This window comes from Mirounga angustirostris, unplaced genomic scaffold (assembly GCF_029215605.1).
Source record: "Mirounga angustirostris isolate CCGP_5_RB_7025 unplaced genomic scaffold, mMirAng1.0.hap1 SCAF_3, whole genome shotgun sequence".
Taxonomy (NCBI): domain Eukaryota; kingdom Metazoa; phylum Chordata; class Mammalia; order Carnivora; family Phocidae; genus Mirounga; species Mirounga angustirostris.
In genome coordinates this window covers 187,903,220-187,927,744 of record NW_026991711.1, presented here as the reverse complement: position 1 = coordinate 187,927,744, position 24,525 = coordinate 187,903,220, and the positions used below count along the sequence as shown (strand labels likewise).

Sequence of the window (24,525 nt, the reverse complement as noted above, 5' to 3'; positions counted from 1 at the left end):
CAGTCATTACCCCTTTGTCACATCTGCCCTCCCCACCCTCCTTAGTATTGCCACCACCCCCGGTCCCGTTTATGACCCATTTCCATAAGTAATTACGAAGCTTCTCTGCCTCTACTTTGCCTCCTTCTCCTTCATCTTGTACTGCTAAATTATTTTCCTTACTTTGACTGCTCTCCTTGAACAAGAGATTGAAAACAACTGGTTTTCAATTGTCTGGCACAGAACATTCTTTGGTTGGTAATTTACAAACCATTTGTGCCCAATCTACTTTTCCTGCCCTATCTTTTACCACTTCCCTACCAGAACCCTCTGCTGGTACTCTGCTACCCTAGACAGCAGACGTAGTGTGTAGTGTATGGAGCGAGTGGGGCAGGACACATGCCTGCTCTCTGGGGTCCCTGCAAGAATACCATCCAGGCCAGCCGAGATGCGGTAACAGCTGCTACATCTTGCCTTCTGCACTGACAGCTATAAAAGTGGACAAGATAAATGCAACAACTTTTTTCAAGCATTAGACTCCAAACAGAGCAGGGCTGTGAACCCAGAGAGAAGGGAAATACAGGAAGTGAGGTTCATTGTTACCAGGCTTCTTGCCTGGGAGCACTTTTCATGCTGGAGCTCACATAGAGTGACATGCTCAAGCCTTTGCACTTAGCAAATGTTGTTCAGAAGACGAGAACCCAACCCAGTATTTGCTTTTTTAAGTAGGCTACTCACATTCTGGATTTTAAAAATCTGTAATTATTCCAAAATTTCTAGGGGAACTTTTCTCTCTTTATGTTTTATGCTTCTTTCAATTTTTTTTAGTTGAAATTACTGAGCAACCTTGCCTGCAGTTTCAAGGAGGACTCCCACTAAAAGAAGGTAAAAGCATTTTTAGGCAATGACGTTTTCTGTCTCTCAGCCTCCAGCTACTAATCTTCACTGCCTACTACAGTAGAGAAGAGATCACACACGGAACCTATGTGGGGTTTTACGTCAATGAGATACAGACACCTCGGCAATATTTTAAAAGACTTTGCCGCAGACTGAAACCTCAAGGGTGGATACCCATCATCAGCAAGCCGTCAAAGCCCACGACAGTGCTAAAGCTGTATCCAAGAATGACTAAAGCCAAGGCAGTCACCTAGACGCCAGCCTAGAGAGGGGCAAGAAGTAGCTAGACTAGAAGCAGCACATGGGAGGGGCATTAGAACGGGGATTGATAGAGTTTGCTCTTCTCACACTGGGCAGCTACTGGGCAGCCTGTGATTTCTGGCACCTCATAATTTTCAAATCCCATACTCTTTCCTGCTTAGTTCCATCCCAAAAGAATGTTTAAAGAGCCCCTACCAGCTGCCTTTCGTAATCTGCTGGACAGATGAAGACCTGCTGGGAGTAGGGCAGGCTTCTCCAGTGCAGGTCTGGGGGGCATTCGGTAGGGAAGGTGCTCCTACTACCCAGTGCTGAGTATGCCTTTGGAGAGTACCTCCAAATCATCCCAGTCTGTTGGTAACTGCAGGTGAAGAACCCAATGCTTCTCCTAAGCAGAGCTTAAGGGCTTTCTTCCTGAACACACTGCACCCAAACTGCAACTTCCTGAGGAGCCAAGGCCTGGAAATAGTCCTGCCCTCCCTGCTGCATCTGCGGAGGCCCAGAAGAGTCCCGGGGAGAGGACCTTTCTTATTTTCACCCTTGTCAAAGTCACCACAGGAACACAATCTTTAAGTGCCATACTGTGAAGTCTTAGGAACAAAGCAAACCCAACCCTTCACATTATATCGCCTGGGGAATACACAGCAGCCAGGCTGACCAGAAAGGCACGCAGATGGCCTGCTACCCAGAAAAGTATAGAAATTTCCATCCTACCATCAGCAAGTGGCTTGCAGGAGAGGGCATCATCGAGGTCGCGGGCAGTTGATGGGTCAATGGTGAAGACACAGTCTTTCCTAGGAAAGATTGAAGATAGGATTAGCAATGCCACAAATACTAGAGCCTTTACCCCACTGTACTAGAGTTTTAAAGAACGGTTACTTTGCAAATGTGCAAATGGTAGGCAAAGGGAAGAGTGACTTCTGTCATGGCTCTCTGAGAAGGGGATCTTTAGTCAACAGTGAGATGGGAGAGACAAATGTGGGAAGCTACCAAGACTCCATAGTATCTCTGAGGGTCTTCCTCTTTCTGTGAACTGGCACCTACTTCTCCTTGAGCCTGAGCAAGAAGTGTGAATGGGTAGAGTGAGGTGGCTTCCATGGACGAGGCTTCCCAGAAAGTTTTCTGACATGAGGAGCAAGTGCCTTTGGTAAATTACTCTCTGAAGGTAAGTTCTTGCTTTTGCCTCCCTCTTCCTCAGTGGCTAATGGGAACCTGTCCTTCACGGATGTATGTGAGGATGACTTACTGCTCCTTCTCCTATCTCGCCAAAGTGGGGGTTTGCCAAAGAATAAGGCATCTGACTTGTTGTGACAAAGGGGAGAGGACCCAAGAATAAGTTTTACCAAAAAAAACTTTGGGCCATACAGTTAGCCATAATACAACTATACTTGGAAATGTACCTGATCAGGTTGTTTCCATGGAATAATTGTATATTTCACCCAAGCTCACAGAATCAGTATGCCCTCTCTCCCCTTATCTTCACATACTACCCCTACGCATATCTCCCTCTTAATCTGTGAAGTGTGGGGACATTCTCGTTTTGCTTTAGAGCTTCCCAAATAATATGCCCTACCCAGGCACCAATCCAGCCACATAAATACCTGCGGTTTGGGCAGTCTGTCCACAGTTCTTCCCACCTCCTGCCTTCCCTCCCCAGGCACTGGCCTGGGGCTTGGGGTGCTTGGCAGGAGGCACCTGCCCTCCCCCACAAAGGCTCTCTAGCTGGTGCCCTCTGCTGCCTCTGGACTCTTCCCAAGTTCTCCCTCCATGTCCTCAGTACAAGCGGTAGCACCGCTTCCATGGCCTGGTCTCCTCCGGATGCATCAGCACTCATGATGGGAAGAATCCTGGTACCCGCCACAATTAGACTGGTTTGGTTTGTACAAACTTCTTTCCTTGGGTCGCTCTTCTGCTTAAAGTGTCCCCAAAGCCCTCAGAGACTGCCAAGCTGGCTCTGGTGCTGGCTTGCAAAGCTCTTGGGGCCTTCCCTCCTCTGTCCCCTTACTCCTAATAACCCTCAGCAGCCCACTCTGACCCCCCACGGCGATCAGCTCACCCCTGCAATAGCTCGGTCCTAGGACAGTATCCATTCTAAGATGCCCCATCAATTCAACAATAGCTTTTTAGGGAAACAAAAACCCCGACCACATTAAATATATACATTGATTTTAATGTATTTCAGGATTTGAGAAATGTCAAAATGTTAAAAAGACAGACAGACTCTTAAATGGTAAATGAATATACAGATAACCAAACTGTGGTACATCTATACAAGGGAATACTAATTAGCAACAAAAAGGAACTAATTGCTCCTACATGTTAACAACTTGAAATCTCAAAGTTTCTACACTAAGTTAAAAACACCATTCTCATGAGCTTGTATAATGTATAATTCCATTTCTATGGCAGTCTCAAAAAGACAAAATTCTATGACAGCAGATCAGTGGTTGCCAGGGCTGAGGGTGCTTGTTGTGGGAGAACAGAGCTTTCCTGTATCTTGACTCTCATGGTGGTTACATGAATCTATACATGTCTTAAAATTCATATAACTGTACAAGGTCAACTTCACTGTTCATTAATTTAAAAATTAAAATTTTAAAAAAGATTTTATTTGAGAGAGAGAGAGAATATGCAAGCAGGGAGAGGGGCAGAGAGGCAGAGGGGTACAGGGGGAGGGAGAGGGAAAGGGAAAGGGAGAGAATCCCAAGCCGACTCTATACTGAGTGACATGGGGCTTGATCTCATAACCCCAAGATCATGACCTGAGCCAAAACCGGGAGTTGGACACTTAACCAACTGAGCCACCCAGGTGCTGCTAAAAATAAACAATTTTAAGTATGATTTTTGAATCAAGGGAAGTAAAAGATATGCATTCATTGTTAATAGAGTTGATGAATAGGTGTTGCAATTACTAAAATTTCCCTCTATGCTTTTCCATATTATTCAAAATTTTCACTATAACTATTACTTTCATAAGTGGAAAAAAATCAGCACTGCAGATAATCTCCCCCCAACAAAAAATAATTGTCCATCACATACATAATATTGCTTATAAAGACGTTTGGCAACTTTGTAGACTCGTACTGCAGAATACAGTGAATAGCTTTAAAGTGATGAGTCATGTAAAACTATAAACTCACTGGTGTACAAAGAGAAGAGGGCGAGGAAAGTTGGGCGCGACTCAGGTGGAAGACACAAGAACATTTATAGAGTGCAGTCCTAGGAAGAGTGGCTTCTCAGGCCATCCAGTCTTCTCACTAAACAATTGAAGAAGAGGTGCTGACAGTGGGGGGAACATAAATGTGGTGGTCTCGGGATATAAAGAAATAATTTCTGTTCCACCATCTAAAAAGACGTAAATATGGCACAGTGCCAGATGAAAAGAGAAACACCACATGTTCCCTGGAAAGTAAGCTCCCCGAAGGCTGTGTTGCAGTGTTATGTACAGAGGCTGCAACTCCCAAGTGTTTGCTGAATGAATGCACGCACGCTGACAGCAAGAGACAGGGAAGTGAAATTAATCCTGACACCAAAGTAATGGGCTCTGAATTGGTGAGGACCTTGAACTTGATTCACAAGGCAAGGAAGGAACTGACTGCTTGTTCCTTTTTGTAGCCTCCATAAAAGCTGGCAAAATGCTTTATATATTCACTGAGTGCTCCATAAATACTTGTTGAACTGAAAATAAAATGTCAGACTTGGAGGCGGGAATGTTTTGATCCTCCTTCCTTAGTGACATCATAAGAAGCTGAAAGAATGTCCCTTTAGTCAAAAATCAAAAAGAATACTGTTAGCTTGGTAGGGGCCACAGTTGACTGGTTTACTTAGATTGCTGAAAAGGAAGTTATGTTTTCTTAACATTAAATGTTTCTGGGTGCTTTGGCTTTTATTTCAATGAATGAATGACGCCCACTAAAGCATTACAGTGTCCAATTAGTGCAGACACACATGACAGACTAAAACTTCAGGGCTTCAGTTTTAAGTTGTAAATTTCTTTAAGAGGAGCCACTGTTTCTGAGAAAAATCTTAGACTAGTCTGAACACTCAACCCAACTCTCTACTACTTTTTTTTGTTTTAATCTGCTCTGAAACCAGAAACATAAAAGTCTAAATTAAAACAACTCTGAGGAACAGTAATCAGGAAGGCTTGCTGGAAAGATATATCATCCAAACACTATCCTTGATCATGGGACAGCAAACTATAGCCACGGACCAAAAAGGGCCTGTCACCTGTTTTTGAATGACCTGTGGGATAAGAATGGCTTTTGCATTTCTAAATGGTTGGGAAAAACCAAAAGAAGAATATTATTTCATGACATGGGAAAGTTATATGAAATTCAAATCTCAGTGTCCATAAATGAACATAGCCATGCTTTTTGGCTATAATGGCAGAGCTGAGTAGTCATGACACAGACTGTCTACTTAATATTATCTGTCTGGCCCTTAACAGAAAGTTTGCTGACCCCTGTTTTAGATCAATGATCCCCAGTGCACCAAGTTTTTTTTTTTTTTTTTTTTTAAAGGTCTGATGATTAAATTAGTTTGGGAAATGCTGGGCCATAAGGGACTTCTAAGAGCCTTCAATGAGCTGTTGCTTTGCAATTCTTGCCATACCTATTTGATCTGGGTTGTTTTTTTTGTGGCAAGAGCATCTCCCAGATGCAACAGGTTCCTCAGGAGACTACCCTTTGAGAAGTGATGAACTGGACCCTGCACAGGCTTCCAGTGGAGTTCTTATCCCAGATGGAGTCTTGCCACGAAGCCTACCTCAAGGATCATGGCAAGAAGTCAATAGAATGGCTATGCTGTCCACTGCAGGGAAGCTGATGAGGGCTCTGTTCCAACCACTCACTCGGGGCCCCTTTGATGAGTGCTTCTGGGGGGAAGTTTATAAAGGGCAAGGACCCACTCCTACCCTCTTGAGTTAATGGTTTGTATCTTTTACGCTTCCCTCTTTGCTTTGGCTCCTAGGAACTCAGTAAACTATTGAGACTTGCCTCAAAAGGATCTTATTTGTCATCTGAACTCTGTGAACTCACCTTTATCCTGGCTGTGACTAATTATCCCACTTATTTTTCCTTTTCCCTTATATCCTAATTTTAAAAAATTAACTGCATTATATGTATACCTGCTAGGTACCTTAAATACTTTTTTTTTTTTTTTTAAAGCAGGGTGTAAGTATGTACATGCATAGATTAAGGGGTTACAACATTTCAGAATCACATTGAAGGGGATGCTGGAAGAAAAGAAGACCTTCAGTATGGGCTACTAAAAGAACTAACTTCTAGACAGAGTAAAACTTGGAGAACTCCCAACAAGTATTTGTACTGTAGCAGTGCCCTCCAAACTTGCTCGCTCACTATGGAAAATTGGGAGAAGCAAGGGAACAGTGAGTGACCCTGACAAACCCCAGTCCTCAGCGCTGAGAGCCAGTGATTTAATCTGTTGTCATCACCACAATTACGAACCGGCCACGATGTGGTGCATGAGGGCTCCTTCTGGGCATGGGCCACAGCGGCCGGGAGCTGGCGGCCTCAGCTCTCGGGAGCCCAGCCCCACGGGGGTGGGGCTCTGTGCAGCTGTTACACTCTGTTAACATGCTGGGGATTTTACTGGCTCCTTTTCTGGAGGCTCTGGTCTCACAACCTGCAGGGAGCAGCCTGGCCTGCCAGCTTTTAGAACCTGTGAGACCAAATATTTAAAGAGTTCCGCAACAATGGTTAGAAAGAAGCTAACCCTGACCCACAGGAAATCAAGTGCCAGATGGGGGAGGGAAAGAATGAGACTCCAGTTCATGAGGCTGCAGAATTCCAATTCAGTGCAACGTTATGTAACCAAAATTTCTGAAGGCACGTGACTGAAGGGCTTAGTAGAACTTTTTAAAGTGACAGAAAACGGGACGCCTGGGTGGCCCAGTCGGTTAAGTGTCTGCCTTCGGCTCGGGTCATGATCCCAGGGTCCTGGGATTGAGTCCCGCATCGGGCTCCCTGCTCCGCGGGGAGCCTGCTTCTCCCTCTGCCTCTGTCTCTCTCTCTGTCTCTCATGAATAAATAAATAAAATCTTTAAAAATAAATAAATAAATAAAGTGACAGAAAACTTCTAAGATTGTCCTCCTCAAAGCCACTGGTCCCGGAAAAGAAGACAGGAAAAATAACTCAAAGCTTTCTCTAATCCCTTGAGACCTTGCCACGAATCCCAGGGAATAAAACCATAGAAAGAATTTCTGTTCCTCTGTCACTCTTCCTCTGACCCTGCGTCCTCTCCTTCCTCAAGGCACCAGCACCTCTGCCTCCTTGCAGCTGGAGGCAGCTGGGTAGTCTCCATGGCAACACTGCCTCCCCACTTTGTCACTACAGTCACCTCTCTGGAGTTTGGCCACGGCCCCTACCCCTCACAGAAACTGCTCTCCCTGTGGGGCGCCTGGGGGCTCAGTCGGTTACACTTCCGACTCCTGATCTTAGCCCAGGTCTTCATCTCTGGGTCCAGAGTTCCAGCCGTGCGCTGAGCTCCATGCTGGGCGTGGAGCCTACTTAAAAAAAGAGAAAAAGAAATTGCTCTCCCTAAGGTCACAGGTGCTGCCAGATTAATCTGGTCAAAAACCTTTATCCACTCCTTACTGAGTAAAATAGAAATGCAGCTTAGAATTCAAAGCCTTTCATGATACGGCCCCAACCTGGATTTTTCCAGCTAGTCTGCTTAGTCCCAACATGGTACCTTTTGTGCCAAACTTTCCTCTGTACCCTCTGGTCTCTGAAACATTGTGCTGTTCCTGACATGTGGACGTTCACTCAGCCAATCTCCAATGTCTAAGACCGACCTAGCTTTTAAAAGACTGGCTACACAAAGCCATCTTTTTTCCAGGGAACCTTCTGTGGTTCCACCGAGTGGAGAGCGCTTCTCGTCCACTGTCCCGCCCATGCCTGCAGCCTGCCCCTCTCCGGTGGTGCTGGTCATTTTCACCAGCATGCTGGCGGGGATTTAGGGATATGTGTTCTCACTGTGACAGGGCTGGGTGCTCCTCAAGGTCTGGCTCTGTGTCTCCTCTAGCACGTGGAAGGCACACACGGAAGGAATAGCTGATGGATAAGTGAATGAGCAAATGACCAAAGGGCTCTCGTTAGCACTTTTCCATTCAACTTTGCCACTGCGTCTTGGGAAATACATTTAGGATTAGAACTCATGACCTCCTGGCGTGCAAGCCTGTGGTCACACCACAGTGTTATTGTTTCCAAGGGCGTCCTTTTCTGTCTTCATCCCATCTTCTTTTCTCATAAAACAGTGTTTTACAAACTGTGGTTGAGGGACCATCTCCAGACTAACAAAATTTATAGAGGCACTCCTCTCCTCTGTCCATGACTCTCAGTTTGTCTCCTTGATAGCAAGCAATTCTGCTGTGAAGGATCTAGGTCAGTGATGGTGAATGGGTGAAAAGGAACGGAAACAATTTAAGAACTAACCTTAAGAGGTTAAAGAATACAATTTTCACACAAACACTTTCTTTGATGAGATGGTATCGGAGTTTATACAGAAACCAGAAAATGGGGGCGCCTGGGTGGCTCAGTTGGTTAAGCATCTGCCTTTGGCTCAGGTCATGATCCCGGGGTCCTGGGATCGAGCCCCGTATCAGGCTACCTGTTCAGTGGGAAGCCTGCTTCTCCCTCTCCCTCTCCCCCTGCTTGTGTTCCCTCTCTTGCTGTGTCTCTTTCTGTCAAATAAATAAATAAAATCTTAAAAAAAAAAAGAAACCAGAAAATGTTAGGTAAACTACAGCAGGAAAATCAACTAAATAGCCGGGGCGCTCATCCACGGGCTACCATGTAGAGAGCCCAGCCAGATGGGTGCTGGACAGTCCAGTTGAGTCAGATGCTGAATTTGTCTGAGCTTCCATTTCTATTTGACTTTTCTCAGGCAAAGGGAGCTGGGAGCATTGTCCAAACTGAGGGCCGCCCCCCGTGGTGTAGCAGAGCTGGACCTTTTATTTTTTTCTGATGGCAGCTTGGAAATGTTAATACTCTTTCACTCAGCCCTCCTGCCACAACAGATGCTACAAGGTCTGACACAAATCCCAGATTTTTCAGAACAGAAAAAGACTAAGGTCTATTTAAAGCAGAAAGAGACCTTGGTCCATCTGTCCCTCTCTCCCCCACCAGTGATGAAGTGACACATCGGAGGCCACAGAGTGAGCTGAAGAAACAGAGCACTGGCCTGGGCAGGCTCTTTTTTACATGACCCTGGGTTTGTAACATAGGGCCCACAGAAGTTCAACCTCAAGCGTCAGCAAAATTCTAGACCAATTGAACGTAGTTGTTGGGTTACTTTCTAAAGGACACAGATAGGATGAGACTGAATTAGAACCAACTGAAATGGTCTTCCCAGTTACATTCACTCACTCACTGAACCTCCCATCAATCTTTGCCACTTTTTGTACTTCAACAAACAACACTCGGGAGTGGAGGCCGTGGGACAAGGCTGGCCAGAACTGTGGGAGCCAGGGCCTATGGCATCAGCCAGGAAAGCCATGGTTTCAACTCAAAGAATGTGCTACAATTCCCCTCAATTTTCATTTTGAAAAACGTTAAACTTTTAGGAAAGTTGGAAGAACACTGTAGAACATTTAGGATGAACATCCATATACTTCTCATCAAGATTCATCAAATGTCAACACTTTGCCCATATTCACTTTATCTCTCTCCTCTCTCTAACCCTCCCCTTTCATATATCTAGATCTTTTTTTTTTTTTTACATCTGAACTGTTTAAACTTACGTTGCAGAGATGATACTTCACCCCTCCATACTTTAGCATGCATTTTCTAAGAATAAGGCCATTCTTCTACAGAACCACAGTACTGTTACCACAGACAAGGAGACTAACAATTCCCTACATCCGACTTACAGATCATATTTAAATGTTGAACTTCAACTGTCCCTCAAAAGTTTCTTTAGCTCTTTGTTTTCCTCCTGATCTAGGATCTAATCAAGGTTTACACACAGTATTTGGTAGTTATGTCTCTTTAGTCTGTTTAATGTAAAACAATCCATCCTTTTTTCTTTTAAACATAACATTGCTTTTTGAAGAGTCCAGGCCAGATGCCTTGTAGTATGTCTTATGTTCTGGATTTATCAGCTTGTTTCCTCATGGAAGGTAGAAGAAAGGAAGGGACAGAAGGAAATCAAATGTGGCAAAATTAATCTTCTCTGAATTTCCCAAATGGAAAGTTAGGTTTTAAGTCTCGAGTAGATTCAGAGTGAACATTCTAGGTTGAATACTTCACAGGTGATAGTGTGTACTCACATTGCACTCCTTCAGAAGGCACAAACTGTCAGGCTATGGGATTTGATTACCTGGTTAAGATGCTAATAGCCAGTTTTTCTATCTTAAGGTTACCTTTTACTCTCTGTATTTAATGAATAATCTGTGGAATAAGACTTTTAGATAATGTGAATATCTTGTTCTCAAAGAATACTTCAAGCAATGATTTTAGCATCCACTGGTGATTTTTGCCTGAATTGATATAACTCTGCAAGTTATAAAATGGTGCTTTTCAGATCCTATAATAAATACATTTACTAGTGGGCTCTCTTCTGTCAAGAGCTTTTCCTGTTTGTTTTAAATTGTTTGTTTTAAAATGTTTGTTTTATTTTGAATATCATTACAGATTCACTGATTTTTTTTTTTTTTTTTTTTTTAAAGAGAGGGAGAGAGCTGGGCGGGGGGTGGGGAGAGCAAAAGGAGAGGGAGAGAGAGAATCTTAAGCAGGCTCCATGCCCAGCACGGGGCCCGACGCCTGGCTCAATCTCACAACCCTGAGATCATGATCTGAACCAAAATGAAGAGTCAAACGCTTAACCAAATGAGCCACCCAGGCGCCCCAGATTCACTGATTTTTTTTTTAATTCAATGTATTATAATCTATTAAAATTACTGTTCTTTCTGATACTCAAATTGTACCAAATTAGGCTGTGGGAGCTCTTTCAAGTGATCTCCTGTGTCCTTGTGGTATGTCTTCCTTAATAAATCTTTGAGCACTTCTATGCCTTTTGGCATAGGAAATGTTTCAGGCTCACCTTATACATTACCTGCCCCAGACTAATAATCACCCACTTCCCTAAGGAGCCCTGATTCCCTCTGGCAGGGAATGAATGATATTTAAAAACCAGTATAGGGCACTAGATTTCTGTGCTCATTATTACTGGGGTATCATGGCTTCTAGTCCCTTTTATTGAGGAGAATTAGAAAATACTGAGTTAAATCATTGAAACTGTTGATATTTGACTACTTGTGGCCTAAAAATTGTCAATTTCATGTAGTTCAACCTAAAATACTGCTTAAAAATCATGAGTTCATACTGACACTCCGAATGACCAACTGATACGTTATATTACAGAGTTCTTCTCATCTTCTCCTATTCCATATTTGTATCTTCATTCTCCCAGTGAGAACCTTGGCACCCAATGGCCTCAATATTCTGAACGGTTTCAGAATTATAATCCCAATACCACTAGCAACAAAGAACCTGTTAAGATTTCTTTGGAGTTTTATCCTTAAAATATGGTCACTAAAAGTATACAGTTAGAGTGCTCAAAAGTACAGTGCTGAAATTATTTGAATTAATTCTTTTTTCTGTATGTGGTGATGCTATGCATTTGATAAACATTGGGACCACCAGTTTTTGTTTTATGTCAGTTTTAGAGATTTTGCTTTCACCTCCTTTTAGATTTGATTTCATTTTATCGTTGAACATTTAAAACATTTAAAAATGGTTCAAAGTTCAAGTGTACTCACAGAAGTCTTACTCTCAGCTCTACCTTCCTGCCTTGTTCCTGCCTATCCCCTAGAGATAACTATTTTCTTTTTTTTTTTTAAGATTTTATTTATTTATTTGACAGAGAGAGACACAGCGAGAGAGGGAGCACAAGCAGGGGGGAGTGGGAGAGGGAGAAGCAGACTCCCTGCCGAGCGGGGAGCCCGATGGGGGGCTCAATCCCAGAACCCTGGGATCATGACCCGAGCCGAAGGCAGACGCTTAAGGACTGAGCCACCCAGGTGCCCCGAGATTAACTATTTTCATCATATTCTGGTGTATCCTGTGTTTCAGCTTTTCTTTTTGATATTCTTTTTTCTTTTTTTTAATTGAAGATTTTTATTTATTTATTTGAGGGAGAGCATGAGAGAGGGCACAAGCAGGGGGGAGGGGCAGAGGGAGAGGGAGAAGCCGACTCCCATCCAAGGACCCCAGGATCATGACCTGAGCAGAAGGCAGACGGTTAACCAACTGAGCCACCCAGGTGCCTCTGATATTCTTTTTTCTTTTCTTCTTTCTTACACAGTCAAATACTACAAACTCTTTTGCAACTTGCTTTTTTCACTTAACAATAAATCTTGGAAATTATTTCATATCAGTTCAGAGACTAGATTCATAGAATCATCACAATTGGAAGTTCTTTAGAAGTCACCCCAGTCCATATTTTATCCCCCAAATGATTCCAGACTGAAGTCAATCAGACAGATCAACTCACATCTTGAATACTGGGAATAGGGGTGGGTAGTAAAGTTCATTGCCTCCTTAGGCCAGCCATTCAATTTACAGAGCTCTATCAGAAAGTAACTTCGTATGCTGAATTGACAACTGATTCTGAAAAACTTCATAATTTAGCTATTTACAGCCCCAAAGAATTAAAGCTGGCTCCCTCTTTCACCACGTAGCCCTTCAAACGTGACTTTTCTCAAGAAAAAGGCCCACATCTTTCTTGTTCCAAATGATTTATAATTGTGTATAACTGTAGTTTTTTTCATAATAATTTTCACTTATTTTGTGTCAAGAACAAATCTAAGTTGTAAGAACCAGTGGAACATCAATATAAAAAAGGTATCAGATGTCAAGAGAAAGAAGGCCAAAATTCCTTCACTCAATATTTACTGGGCATCTACTGTTCTAGGTGTTTGAGACGCATTTGAGAACAATGATGCCTACCCACTGATATTCTAGTGGTGGAGGAGACAGAACATAAACAGTATTGTAATTAAGTGCTGTGGAGTTAAGAAAAAAAAAAAGGAAGAAAAAATAGAACAGAGCTTGCAGCGGTGGGGGCGGCGGGGGGGGGGGCAGGTTGTAAGTGCTGATTACAATTAGGATAGCCAGGGTAGTCACAAATGAGATGATGACATTTGAAGATGACCTGAAGAGTAAGGGAAGCAAGGCGTGGGTTACACCAGGGAAGAAAGACTAGGACAAAAGGAAGAGCTTGTGCAAGGGCCCAGAATTCATCAAATTAGTTTACCTGAAGGCAATGAACAATTGGGCACAACTCAACTGAGAGAGTTTGTAGGTAGAGCAAAGATGGCTTGGCCTCTGCGTTCTTTTACTTTCTGTCCAAGAAGTCTTAAATCTAGGCCTGCAGGGGTTCAGAATGCAGCTCTGCATGCCTAAGGGAGCAACGAGAGCAGCAGAGTCCACTGGGCCCAGAAAGTCTCTATATCCAAAGCTCTCTCTCTGAACAGCTCTCTTTCTTCTTTTACCTCTGTGAGTACAGTTTCCTATAATTGAGATTTAAAACATCAGAGTGGGGTTAAAACAGGGAATACTGATTGATACATATTAAGTTTCAAAATCAGACAAAATGAAGTAGCAATAAACTTCCAGGAAATGCTCCCACATAGGAATCAAATATCGAAGTCCCTAAATATAGAGTGTTAAAAATTTAAGCATAAAAGTTCTATACAATGCACAAAATCTTCAGAGTGTATAAACATACTAGAGCTCTTCAATATATGGGAAATCTGGCTCTCACTGAAAACACTTTTATTCTCTACCTCCTAGAAATCACCTCTTAAGAGAACAGAATTATAATAATGGTGAGTATTATTTTTGCTCTCATTTTGTGCATGGGGAAACTGAGGCACAGAGAGATTAGGTAACTTATATAAGGTCATGGAGCTGCAGAGCTTTGATTTAATGGGACAGGAATTTAAAAGAGACAGTGTTAAAAGAAGTGAAGTAGACTGAGAAGTTTCATTTCAATGGAAATTGACATCTTTTCTAGTTACCCTTAGTTCCATACTTTATCTTAAGATTTAAACTCCCCAGAAGTATTTTGGCTGAAGTAATAAATACCCCAAATTTCTTTCAGGAAAAGTTTCTCTATGTTGACTAAGTTGACAATGACTTCATTTTTAGGTACCAAATCCAAATCTGACTATTTTTCACCCTTAACCTGAAAATTCACATATGGAGTTCTGATACCAAGTTTATTCAAAGTAGATTATCCTTGGGGTGTCTGCCTTGGCTCAGGAGCTCAGGTTGTGATCCTGGGGTCCTGGGATTGAACCCCCAGGCGGGCTCCCTGCTCAGTGAGGAGTCTGCCTCTTCCTCTCCCTCTGTCCCTCCCCCTGCTTGTGCTCTTTCTCTCTCAAATAAAAAAATCTTAAAAAAAAAAAAAAAGTAGATTATCCTTAGTATGTTAGAAAAAGCCATGTCCCAAGTACTTTCTTTTGGAAAGGGCATACAAAAATAGGAAGAAATAGCCAAAGAAAGAATATGCATAGATATATTTTCACTCAAATAGACTACACTTTTAAATTTGCTTTACAATTTCCAGAAGAGACACAATATGTAAAAATAAAACAGAAATTGTAACCAAATTTTCATATGACTTTATCAGAGACTTAAACACAATGGGGTAAAGGCCAGTGTTTAATGGATTTAAATTCTACTGGACAGAATTAAGAATAGTCACAAAGTCAAGGAATTAACTATGTCTAGACATCTCTCCTAGATTTCTATTTGAGGAACAGTATTTTTTTTCTCATCCTTTGAATTCCCAAGCTAGGAATTCAGAACCTGCTGGTGAAAGGATCATCATCCTTAATTCTCAATCCATTTATCAGGCTAAAATGCAAATGTAAGTGGTGAATACATTTCAACAGCCCTGGAGCTCCAAAGAGCCTTCTCAGGGAACATGCTGAGCTAACTGGGGAAGGGTTAAGCCACCCCTATTTTTCAGATCTGAAAACAGTTGTTCTGATATGAGAAGAATCATTACAATGGTGCCAGCTCCCTTCTATAAAAGCGATACACATTTTTTGCACAACTGTATGATTGTTATGGCAACCATAAACATGGAACTATCATTCTTCAAATTACACACTACCCATACCAGATTACCTACGTAGGTCTGTTCTTCTACATTAGCCAGAATTTCTTTTCAAAAAATGCTATGTCTGTCCTATAGATGTTTAGGAGCAAGATAAAGTGGCCTCTTTCAAAGGGAGATTCCACAACAATGAATCTTTCAAAGGCCTAGCTCTTCAAGGATTCTAGGGCCTTCCCTGTCAAGTCTTTGAATCCAATGGTCCCTGGGAGGCCTCAAAATATTTTCCCTGGGAGGCAGGAGAGCTGCCTGGAAAATGTATTCCCCAAATGATTGCTTTTATTAAGAGGAAGATTAAAGCACCATGAATGGGCCTTAATAGACCTTGCACAGTTCGGTAAAATACTGAGAACATTTACTAGAGTCTCGGGTTAGTGAGGTGAGAGACTTATTTAAGAGATACATACGAGCATTTCTGAAAATACACCATGAATATTTCAGACAAAAATGCCAAAATAAATTTCAGCTCTATTTTAGGATGATCAGGGATTCTCTTAGTACTTTAGTTAACCAGCAGAACTTTGTAACTTTTAACAGCAAAAAAGTGTGAATTCTTTCTTCTCATTAATGGGGGAAGTCAAGACTGGTCTTATATGTCTTTTAAATATTCATTTTGGGCCAAAATTCTGTTTCATTGTTCACAGAGCTGATGCTACAGTAAAAAAAAAAAAAAAAAAAAAGCAGGCTGGTAATAACTTCCTGGCTGATTTTAATATTAAATACTTAGATTCTGAAGCAAAAACCTGTTCATAATTACTGTGTGCTCCAGTTTCCAAATAAGACCCTGAAATTCATTTAGTTTTCCTTTCTCAAAAATCGAACAAAATTAATTAAATTAAATTTTAAAAATTAAGAAACCCAAAAAGCACACAGGGTTTTGAGGGGGGCAGGGCAAGTCAAGCTCTAAAGGCAGCACTTCTAGTTCCCGAAAGCGCTCCTTGCCAGCAGAATGCAATGAAGGGCACGGTGCTACTTCTCAATTCCCATCCCATCTACAGGACAGGAGGGGCCCCCCCATCCAGTCTGCACCTCTTTCTTCGCTTCCGGGGATCAGGTCTCCAGCACACTCCCTCTGTCTCAGCCCAATCCCCACCACCCAGTCCCTACCATGCCTGGGACTGGTCCTGAATTCATAATCCCAACCTCTTTTCCTACTGAAGCAGCTCTCCCTAACTGGACTCCAGTCTCCTCTCTCCTCTTCTGCCTTTCGGATTCTTTAGCATTTGGCTGCCAGGATGAAGTTCCTAATACTTAGCATTAGATTATGCTCCTTTCTCAAAAACCTTCACTGGCTTTCAGCCGTGCTGACACTACACTCCTCAACTTGGCATTCAATATCCTCCATGATCTGGCTTAAAACTACTTTTCCATTCTCACTTAAGATGACTTAACTTCATCAACATGGGGCCTTAGTAAACCAGTTCTGCTAAACACCCCTCATTAGTGATTTATGTAGACTCGTCATCTCTTCTTCTAGACTATTCTCTTTGAAGGAAAGGACTGTTTCGATTACATATTTTTCAAATCCAGCAGTATCTATTTCAGGGTCTTGCAAAGAGTAGCAATAGTAAATACTGACTGCATTGAATCTTCAATTGCGCCCCTTCAACTCCAACCCCTGAAAAGCTGGCTACAGCTGTTGAAGCGCCATGAAGGGTTGTCACCCACTTGTCCCTTTACTGGAAGCACCAACATACCTGTGAGACTAGAATACACTTCAGGTAATGCCTTGGGACCTCCACCCATGGCCTAGGCATATGGCCCTAGAGAATTTTCTAGGTTTAGAACCAAAGTCCTTGGATTATGAATATGTTGATAGGCAAGGGTAGATGAGAAGAGGACAGTAAAATTGGGTAAGGAAGAACAGAATTTAAGAGCAGAAGGTAGTATGAAATTTTAAACATCTTTTTGGTAAGGCCATGTGCCTTAATCCTCATCAGAAAGGAAGAAGAGGCACTATTTTATAAAGCATAAAGTAGGCTAGAGCCTGTGCTAAGTATTAAACATGTTATTACACCTCATCTCTGCCACAACCTCATGAGAAAGTCAGTACCTGTACATTCCTTTTAACTTGTAAAGGAAAGTAAGGCTCAGAGGAGTTAAGTAATTCATCCAAAAATACATACCTCGTAAGCGTCAGAGTGAAGTGATGTTTTAAGCCAAATTTGTCTCTAAAACCTATGTTCTTGTATTTCACCCCTGTGATATCAGGGACATTTAAAATTTTTAAACTCTGGGATAGAAGAATGAGGGACACCATGCATAAATGTGGGAGGGAACACAGTTGTGGTAGACTGTTCTCTGTCCTGCTCTCCCTCTCCCAAACCAGCATGTAACCCAAACCAGGACAAACTGACCCCACCCTAGAATCTGGAATCGGGACAGAGAAAGGGAGAAGGAGAGAAGGAGGAAGGTGTGTGAGGAGAGAAGGGGGAGAGAGAAATCAGGCTCCTGGGTGACTGGTGCCTGGGAGGTAGCAGCCATCCGCTGAGGAGCAGGAAGCAAAAGAGGCTAGTCTGAGGGAGGGGAAGCAGGAAGCGGATGTGTAGAAGCAGCAGAGGCGAAGATGAAGAGAGAAGCCTTTCTGGGTTTCCTGCCTTACTTCATTCAATCCCTGGTTCCCTGCCCTTGGATTCTGGGAGTCACCACAAGATCCTTAAAACAAATTCCCCTTTCTGCTTAAGCAAGCTCCAGTGGTTTCTGTTATTTGGGACCAAAAAAGTCTTAATTAATGCAACAGCTGTGGAAAGTTTCCTAGAATGGCTAACTTGTCATGGCTTTCTCTAATGCTTTCTCACTAACAAGCCATGACAGGCTGTTACAGTTGGTGCTTCCATACCACTCACTCCTGGGGGGCGCTGCGAGCATCCACAGGTGTGGGGAGGCAGAGAGGGCATGGCAGAACATGGATATCAAGTTTCTATTTCAAAAACAAATCAGGGGCGCCTGGGTGGCTCAATTGTTAAGCTTCTGCCTTCGGCTCAGGTCATGATCCCAGGGTCCTGGGATCGAGCCCCACACTGGGCTCCCTGCTCTGCGGGAGGCCTGCTTCTCCCTCTCCCACTCCCCCTGCTTGTGTTCCCTCTCTTGCTGTGTCTTTCTCTGTCAAATAAATAAATAAAATCTTAAACAAAAACCAAATCAACTTAAATGTACAATGCTATCACATTTTTTGGCTGGTAGGGATTTGAAGAAGGCTCTGACTTCTTTTTTCTCAATATAGGGAAGGAAAAGGGTGCAGTGTTCTTGATTGATGTGGTGTTTTGGGTTGCCTTTTTTGTTTAGTGTTTATCAAGAGTGTAGACCTATGAGGATGGTGGGTAAGAGCTTTCTAGACTGGGGACCTGAATTCAAGTCCCAGCTCAGCCGCTCTCAGCCTTGTGACCTTGAGCAAGTGACTACACTTGCCTGAGCCCCAGTTTCTTCATCTGTAAAATAGGGATAATTACTTCAATAATTAAACAAGGTAATCTACAAAAGCATAAAATAATTAAATGATAATACATATTAAAAGGAATAAAAGAAACATTCAATAAGTTATGTGTATTGGTATATGTATACTTGCCACATTAAACAACAAAGCAAAATGAAAACTTCAAACTTTTACATGTGTTCATTTTCCTTATCCTGGATATTTTGGGCTGAACATTAATGAAGATGATCTACTACTAGGAAAACTGATCTTTCTTTTGGTGTGTCCTCTGTTGTGTATCAAGCCCCATGACAGAGAAGACAGGGGAGGGACGCTTAGTGAGTGCCCGCCTTCTGCCCGGCATGGTCTCAGGTCTGCCTGACCGTCGAGATTGTGCTAGTGATTTAATATTTTCAAAGTAACTCTATTTCAAAAAGAGACGATTAAATATGACTATAGAAAAGGGTAATTGAACACACATTTAAAGCATTATTATGCTTGTGGGAACACTCCTATCCTAGGAATTCTAATTCCATCTGTAAGACCACAGAAGTACTGTTTAAACAATCACAATGTGAAGCTCTCGATTCTCCCATATACAAACGATGTAATTCCACTAAGTCACCTCTCGGGCACAAAGACTGTAGGGAAATTTGACCTTCGCACCCTGACAGTAAATACAATGTAGCAAGACCAATTTCTTCACACACATAACAGGACTTCCATGCACATCAGTGTCCTGTCAAAGTTACAAAGGGATGCCGTACACTTACTCACATCATGCTGCAACTGCTGAAAAGGGTTTTGGAATTCTATAACCACTTTCTAAGCCAATTCATGAGCTTCACAAGAAAATCAGTTTCACTACTTTATAATTATACTTAATTTTTTTTTTGAAGTTGCGTTATCCAGCTTGATCACCCCCCTGATTTACTACTCTTGGCTCTAAGCTGCCTTGGCTGTTTCCAAAAATCAAATCCAGTCTCAAAAGATGAAGATTTGCCATTGTTGAAAATGTGCCTCAGGCTCTGAAGGCAATTTCCGAAGAGGAGTCCAAAAATGTGTATGTCCTCCCCTGGCTTCTGCCCCCACCGCCTGCCAGCAAGCTCAAATCCTCCTCCACCATCTTAAAGACATCTTCGGGACCCTGCTTCGGTCAAGCTCCCTCTCACCTCTTCTATGCCACGAACTCCTTGAAACAGATGTTTATACTTCGTGTCCCCACTTTTTCACCTCCCTTCCTCTCCTCAGCCGGCCACAGTCTACTTGGGCTCATCACTCACTGCAACAACGTATAAGATACGCAGGAGACAAAGAGAAGAACCTGATGGCTAAATGTGGTGATTTCTGTCCCAGCTTTGCCCTGGCCGACCGCGCACCGCAGCAGAGCACTGGGCAGCTCACCCTTGCTTGGAACTTGTCATCAACCCAGTCTTTGCCTTTTCTTTAACTCTTCGAATATCCTTCCTGCACCTCCAACCCCACCTTTTCCTAAGAAGCTTCCATCCTTTAAACACTGGAGCTCTTCTCAGTCCATCACTGGTCCCCTTTCTTGTTCAGGCGCATGCTCCTAGCAGGCATATCCATTCCCTTGGGGGGCTCTATTACTTTTATGCGCTGAAATAGGTATCTGCAGCGCAGACCTCTTTCCCGAGTGCCAGGCCTCTTTTTCTTTCTGCCCCTTGGACATCGCTTTTTGGAATCCTAGGCACTTAATATCCAAATTTTACTCATCTTTCCCCATCCAAGCATTCTGTTCTTGTCCCCTATTTCACAGTGTCAGATTTTCCTTTCACTTTGGCTTAAAGGATGGATACTGGCACAGTTCAAAGGCCATATAGGCATATCCTCCTACTGAGAGGTCTTCCCGAGAATGTCAGAAGCAGTGTTAGTTGCTTCTTCTTCTTTTTAAGTAATAGTAAGACAAACACCTATGGAAATCCTATTCATCCTTCAAGGCCAAGTTAAAAGATTACCTGGCTTTAAAGCTTCTTCATGCAAAATTACTTAGTTTTTCAGGTGTGTTCACCTGGTGCCTATTTTTTTTATTTGAACCTTTTATTTTGAGATAATTGTCGATGAACATACAGTGGTAAGATATAACAGAGAGATGCTATTACCTTTTACCCAATTTCCAGCGGCAAAATCTTACAAAATTATAATACAATATTAAACCCAGGATCTTGACGTTGATACAATGCACTGATCTTCCTTAGATTTCCCATTCTCACTGTGCTCATTAAGTTCCACACAATTTTATTACCTGTGTAGGTTCATGTAAGCACCACCTCAAACAAGAGACTGAACGCTACCATCTTCTTAAGGTGCCCTCAAGTTGTCTTTTAATAATAATCATCCTCAATTTCCCCCCTGCCCTACCTCCCTCAATCGCTGCAACTACAAATCTATTCTCCAGTTCCAAAACGTGTCTTTTCTAAAATGTTACATAACATAATCATACAGATGTAACCTTTCAGGTTGGCTTTTTTTCACTCAGCATAATTTCCTGAAGACTCATGTAAGCTGTTGCATATATCACTAGTTCATTCCTTTTTATTGCTGAGTACCAGTCCATGATATGGATGTACCCATGGTTTGTCTGACCATGTACCTGTGGAAGGATATCTGGGTTGTTTCCAGTTTGGGGCTGTTATGAATAAAGCTGCTATGAAAATGTGTGTGCAAGTTTCTGTGTGAACCATAAGTTTTTATTTCTCTGGGAAAAATGCCCAGGAATGCAATTACCAGGTTGCATGGTGGTTGTGTTTAGTTTTTTAAAGAAACTGTCAAAGTGTTTGCAGAGTAGCCGTGCCATTTTACATTTCCACCTGCAGTGTGAGAAGGATCTGCTTTCCCTGTGTCCTCACCAGCATTTGGTACTGCTTGAGCTTTTCACCAACTTTGCTTTTTCCTTTTATTTTAGTCATTCTGACAGGCGTGTACTGGGATTTCACTGTGGACTTAACCTGCATTTTCTAATGGCTAATCATGTTAAACATCTTTTTATCTTTTTGTTTGCCATCTGTATATCCTCTTCAAGAACATGTCATGTGTCCATTTTCTAACTGTACTGCTTTTATATTATTGAGCTTTAAGGGTTCTTTACGTATTACAGATACCAGTCCTTTGTGGGATATGTGGTTTGCAAATATTTTCTCCCAGGCGAGCTTGTCTTTTTATCCTCTTAACAGGGTCTTTCATGGACAAAAGGTTTTAAGGTGAATTTATCCATCTTTCCTTACATGGGCTGTGCTTTTTGAACTCTTTTACCTAGCCTATATCACGTAAGTATTTTATGTTCTTTTATTTTATTTATTTATTTATTTATTTAATTTGAGAGAGAACAGAACTAGCGGTGGGGAGGGGCAGAGGGAAAGAGAAACAGACTCCCCACTGAGCAGGGAGACCCATGCGGGGCTCAATCCCAGGACCCTGGGATCATGACTTGAGCCAAAGGCAGATGCTTAACCAACTGAGCCACCCAGGTGCCCCTTTTATGCTCTTTTCTATGTAAGTTTTACAGTTCTACATTTTATATTTAAGCTCATGATCCATTTTGACTTAATTTTTGCATGGGCATGAGGTTTAGATCAAGGTTCATTTATTTGCCCATGTACCCCCAATTCCTCCAACACCATTTGTTGAAAAGGCTATTCTTCCTCCACTGAATTACTTTTGCCCCTTGTCAAATATTAATTTGGCATATTTGTGTGGCTCTAATTCTGGGTTTTCTATTGTTTCATTAATCTATGTGCCTATCCCTTCTAGTTTTTTGTAGATACTCTTTATCAAGTTGATATTCTTCTCTTTTCCTAGCCTGCTGAAGAGTTTTTAGTATATATGTGTGTTGGACTTTTTCCAGATGCCTCTTCTGTAATAAATGATAGGATATGATTTCTTATTTTTTATTCTGTTGATATGACAGATTACATGTATTGATTTTTCTAATAGTTTTATTGAGATATAATTCACATACTATAAAATCTACCCTTTTAAAATGTACAACTCAATCTCTGTGCAGTTGGCAGTACAAACTAGGTTTATCCAAAGTGTAATTACTGCTAGCTGAAAAAAAATTTTTTTGAATGTATGAATCAGAGGTTTTCAGTATCTGTAAAGAGTTGTGTAATCTTTTCCATGACCTAATTCTATCTTCATCACCCAAAACAGAAGCTCCATACCCATTAAGAGTCATTCCATGTTCCCCCTCCCATGTAGCCCCTAGCAAACACTAACTGACTTTCTTATCATATACTACATGGCCTTTTACGTCTGGCTTCTTTCATCTGGCATAACGTTCCCAAGGTTCATCCATGCTGTGGCATGTATCATTACTTTATTCCCTTTTATGGCTAAATAATATTCCACTGTATGGATATACCACATATTGTTTATCTGTTTATCAGTTGATGGACATTTGGATTGTTCCCATTTTTTGGCAATTATAAATAATGTAGCTATAAACTTTTGTGTACAAATTTTTGTGTGGATATGTTTTCAATTCTCTAGGAGTCAAATTCCTGGGTCATATACTCTGCATTTAACGCTTTAAGAAAACTTCCAAAATGTTTTCCAAAGTGCCTTTGTTGTGTGGTGCACACACATTTAAGATCACTATGCCTTCTTGGTGGAATGATCCTTTTAACATTATGTCCCTCTTTCTCTCTAGTAATTTTCTTTGCCCTGAAGTCTATTTTATCTGATAATAATATCATCACTGTTGCTTATTTATTTTTTATTTATTTTTATTTATTTTTTAAAGATTTTATTTATTTATTTGACAGAGAGAAACACAGCGAGAGAGGGAACACAAGCAGGGGGAGTTGGAGAAGGAGAAACAGGCTTCCCACAGAGCAGGGAGCCCGATGCGGGGCTCGATCCCAGGACCCCAGGGATCATGACTTGAGCGGAAGGCAGACACTTAACGACTGAGCCACCCAGGTGCCCCTGTTGCTTTTTTAAAATTATATTTGTATAGCCTATCATTTTCCATCCTTTTGCTTTTTTTTTTTTTTTTAAAGATTTTATTTTTATTTATTTGACAGAGAGAGACACAGCGAGAGAGGGAACACAAGCAGGGGGAGCGGGAGAGGGAGAATCAGGCTTCCCGCCGAGCAGGGAGCCCGATGCGGGGCTCGATCCCAGGACCCTGGGATCGTGACCTGAGCCGAAGGCAGGCGCTTAACGACTGAGCCACCCAGGTGCCCCCATCCTTTTGCTTTAAACCCACCTGTGTCACTGTATTCAAAATGAGTTTATTTTAAAATCTAATTACTGGATCATGCTTTTTATCTATCCCCCAATCTCTGCCTTTAAATTGGTGTATTTAGGCAATTTACATTAAGGGCAATTATTAATATATTAGTTAGGGGTTAAGCTGCCATTTTTACACTTTGTTTTCTGTTTGTTTCCTTTCTTTCTCATTACAATGTTTCTTGTAGGTTGAATGAACATTTATTTTTTTGATTGTATCTTGATTGTTTATAAAGTTACCACTTTGTGTAGTTTTCTTAGTAGTTGCTCTAGGTACCACCCTATACGTAATTTATACAGTCTACTATCAACTTTTTACTACTTCAAGTGAGGTATAGAAACCTCAGTTCCAGGATGCCTGGGTGGCTCAGTTGCTTAAGCAGCTGCCTTCAGCCCAGGTCATGATCCCAGGGTCCTGGGATCGAGTCCCACATCAGGCTCCTTGCTCAGCAGGGAACCTGCTTCTCCCTCTCCGTCTGCTTGTGCTCTCTCTGTCAAATAAATAAAATCTTAAAAAAAAAAGAAACCTCAGTTCCACTTAGGTTCCTTTACCCTCTCTACATTCTCAGTATTTTTC

General features: G+C 42.0%; 1 protein-coding gene across 6 annotated transcripts in view; it reads right to left on the bottom strand.

Moving 5' to 3' along the window:
* The window catches only part of DIS3L2 (DIS3 like 3'-5' exoribonuclease 2), a 353,809-nt gene that overhangs the window by 135,928 nt on the left and 193,356 nt on the right, over positions 1–24,525 (bottom strand). For all 6 annotated transcript variants that reach the window (XR_010410345.1, XM_064587245.1, XM_064587247.1 and 3 more), the window contains one exon: positions 1,849–1,928. Coding sequence is in view for 5 of the 6 variants with exons in the window: in XM_064587245.1 (XP_064443315.1) it covers positions 1,849–1,928 (80 nt within the window). In the remaining variant the exon portion in view is untranslated. The remainder of the gene's footprint in view (positions 1–1,848; positions 1,929–24,525) is intronic.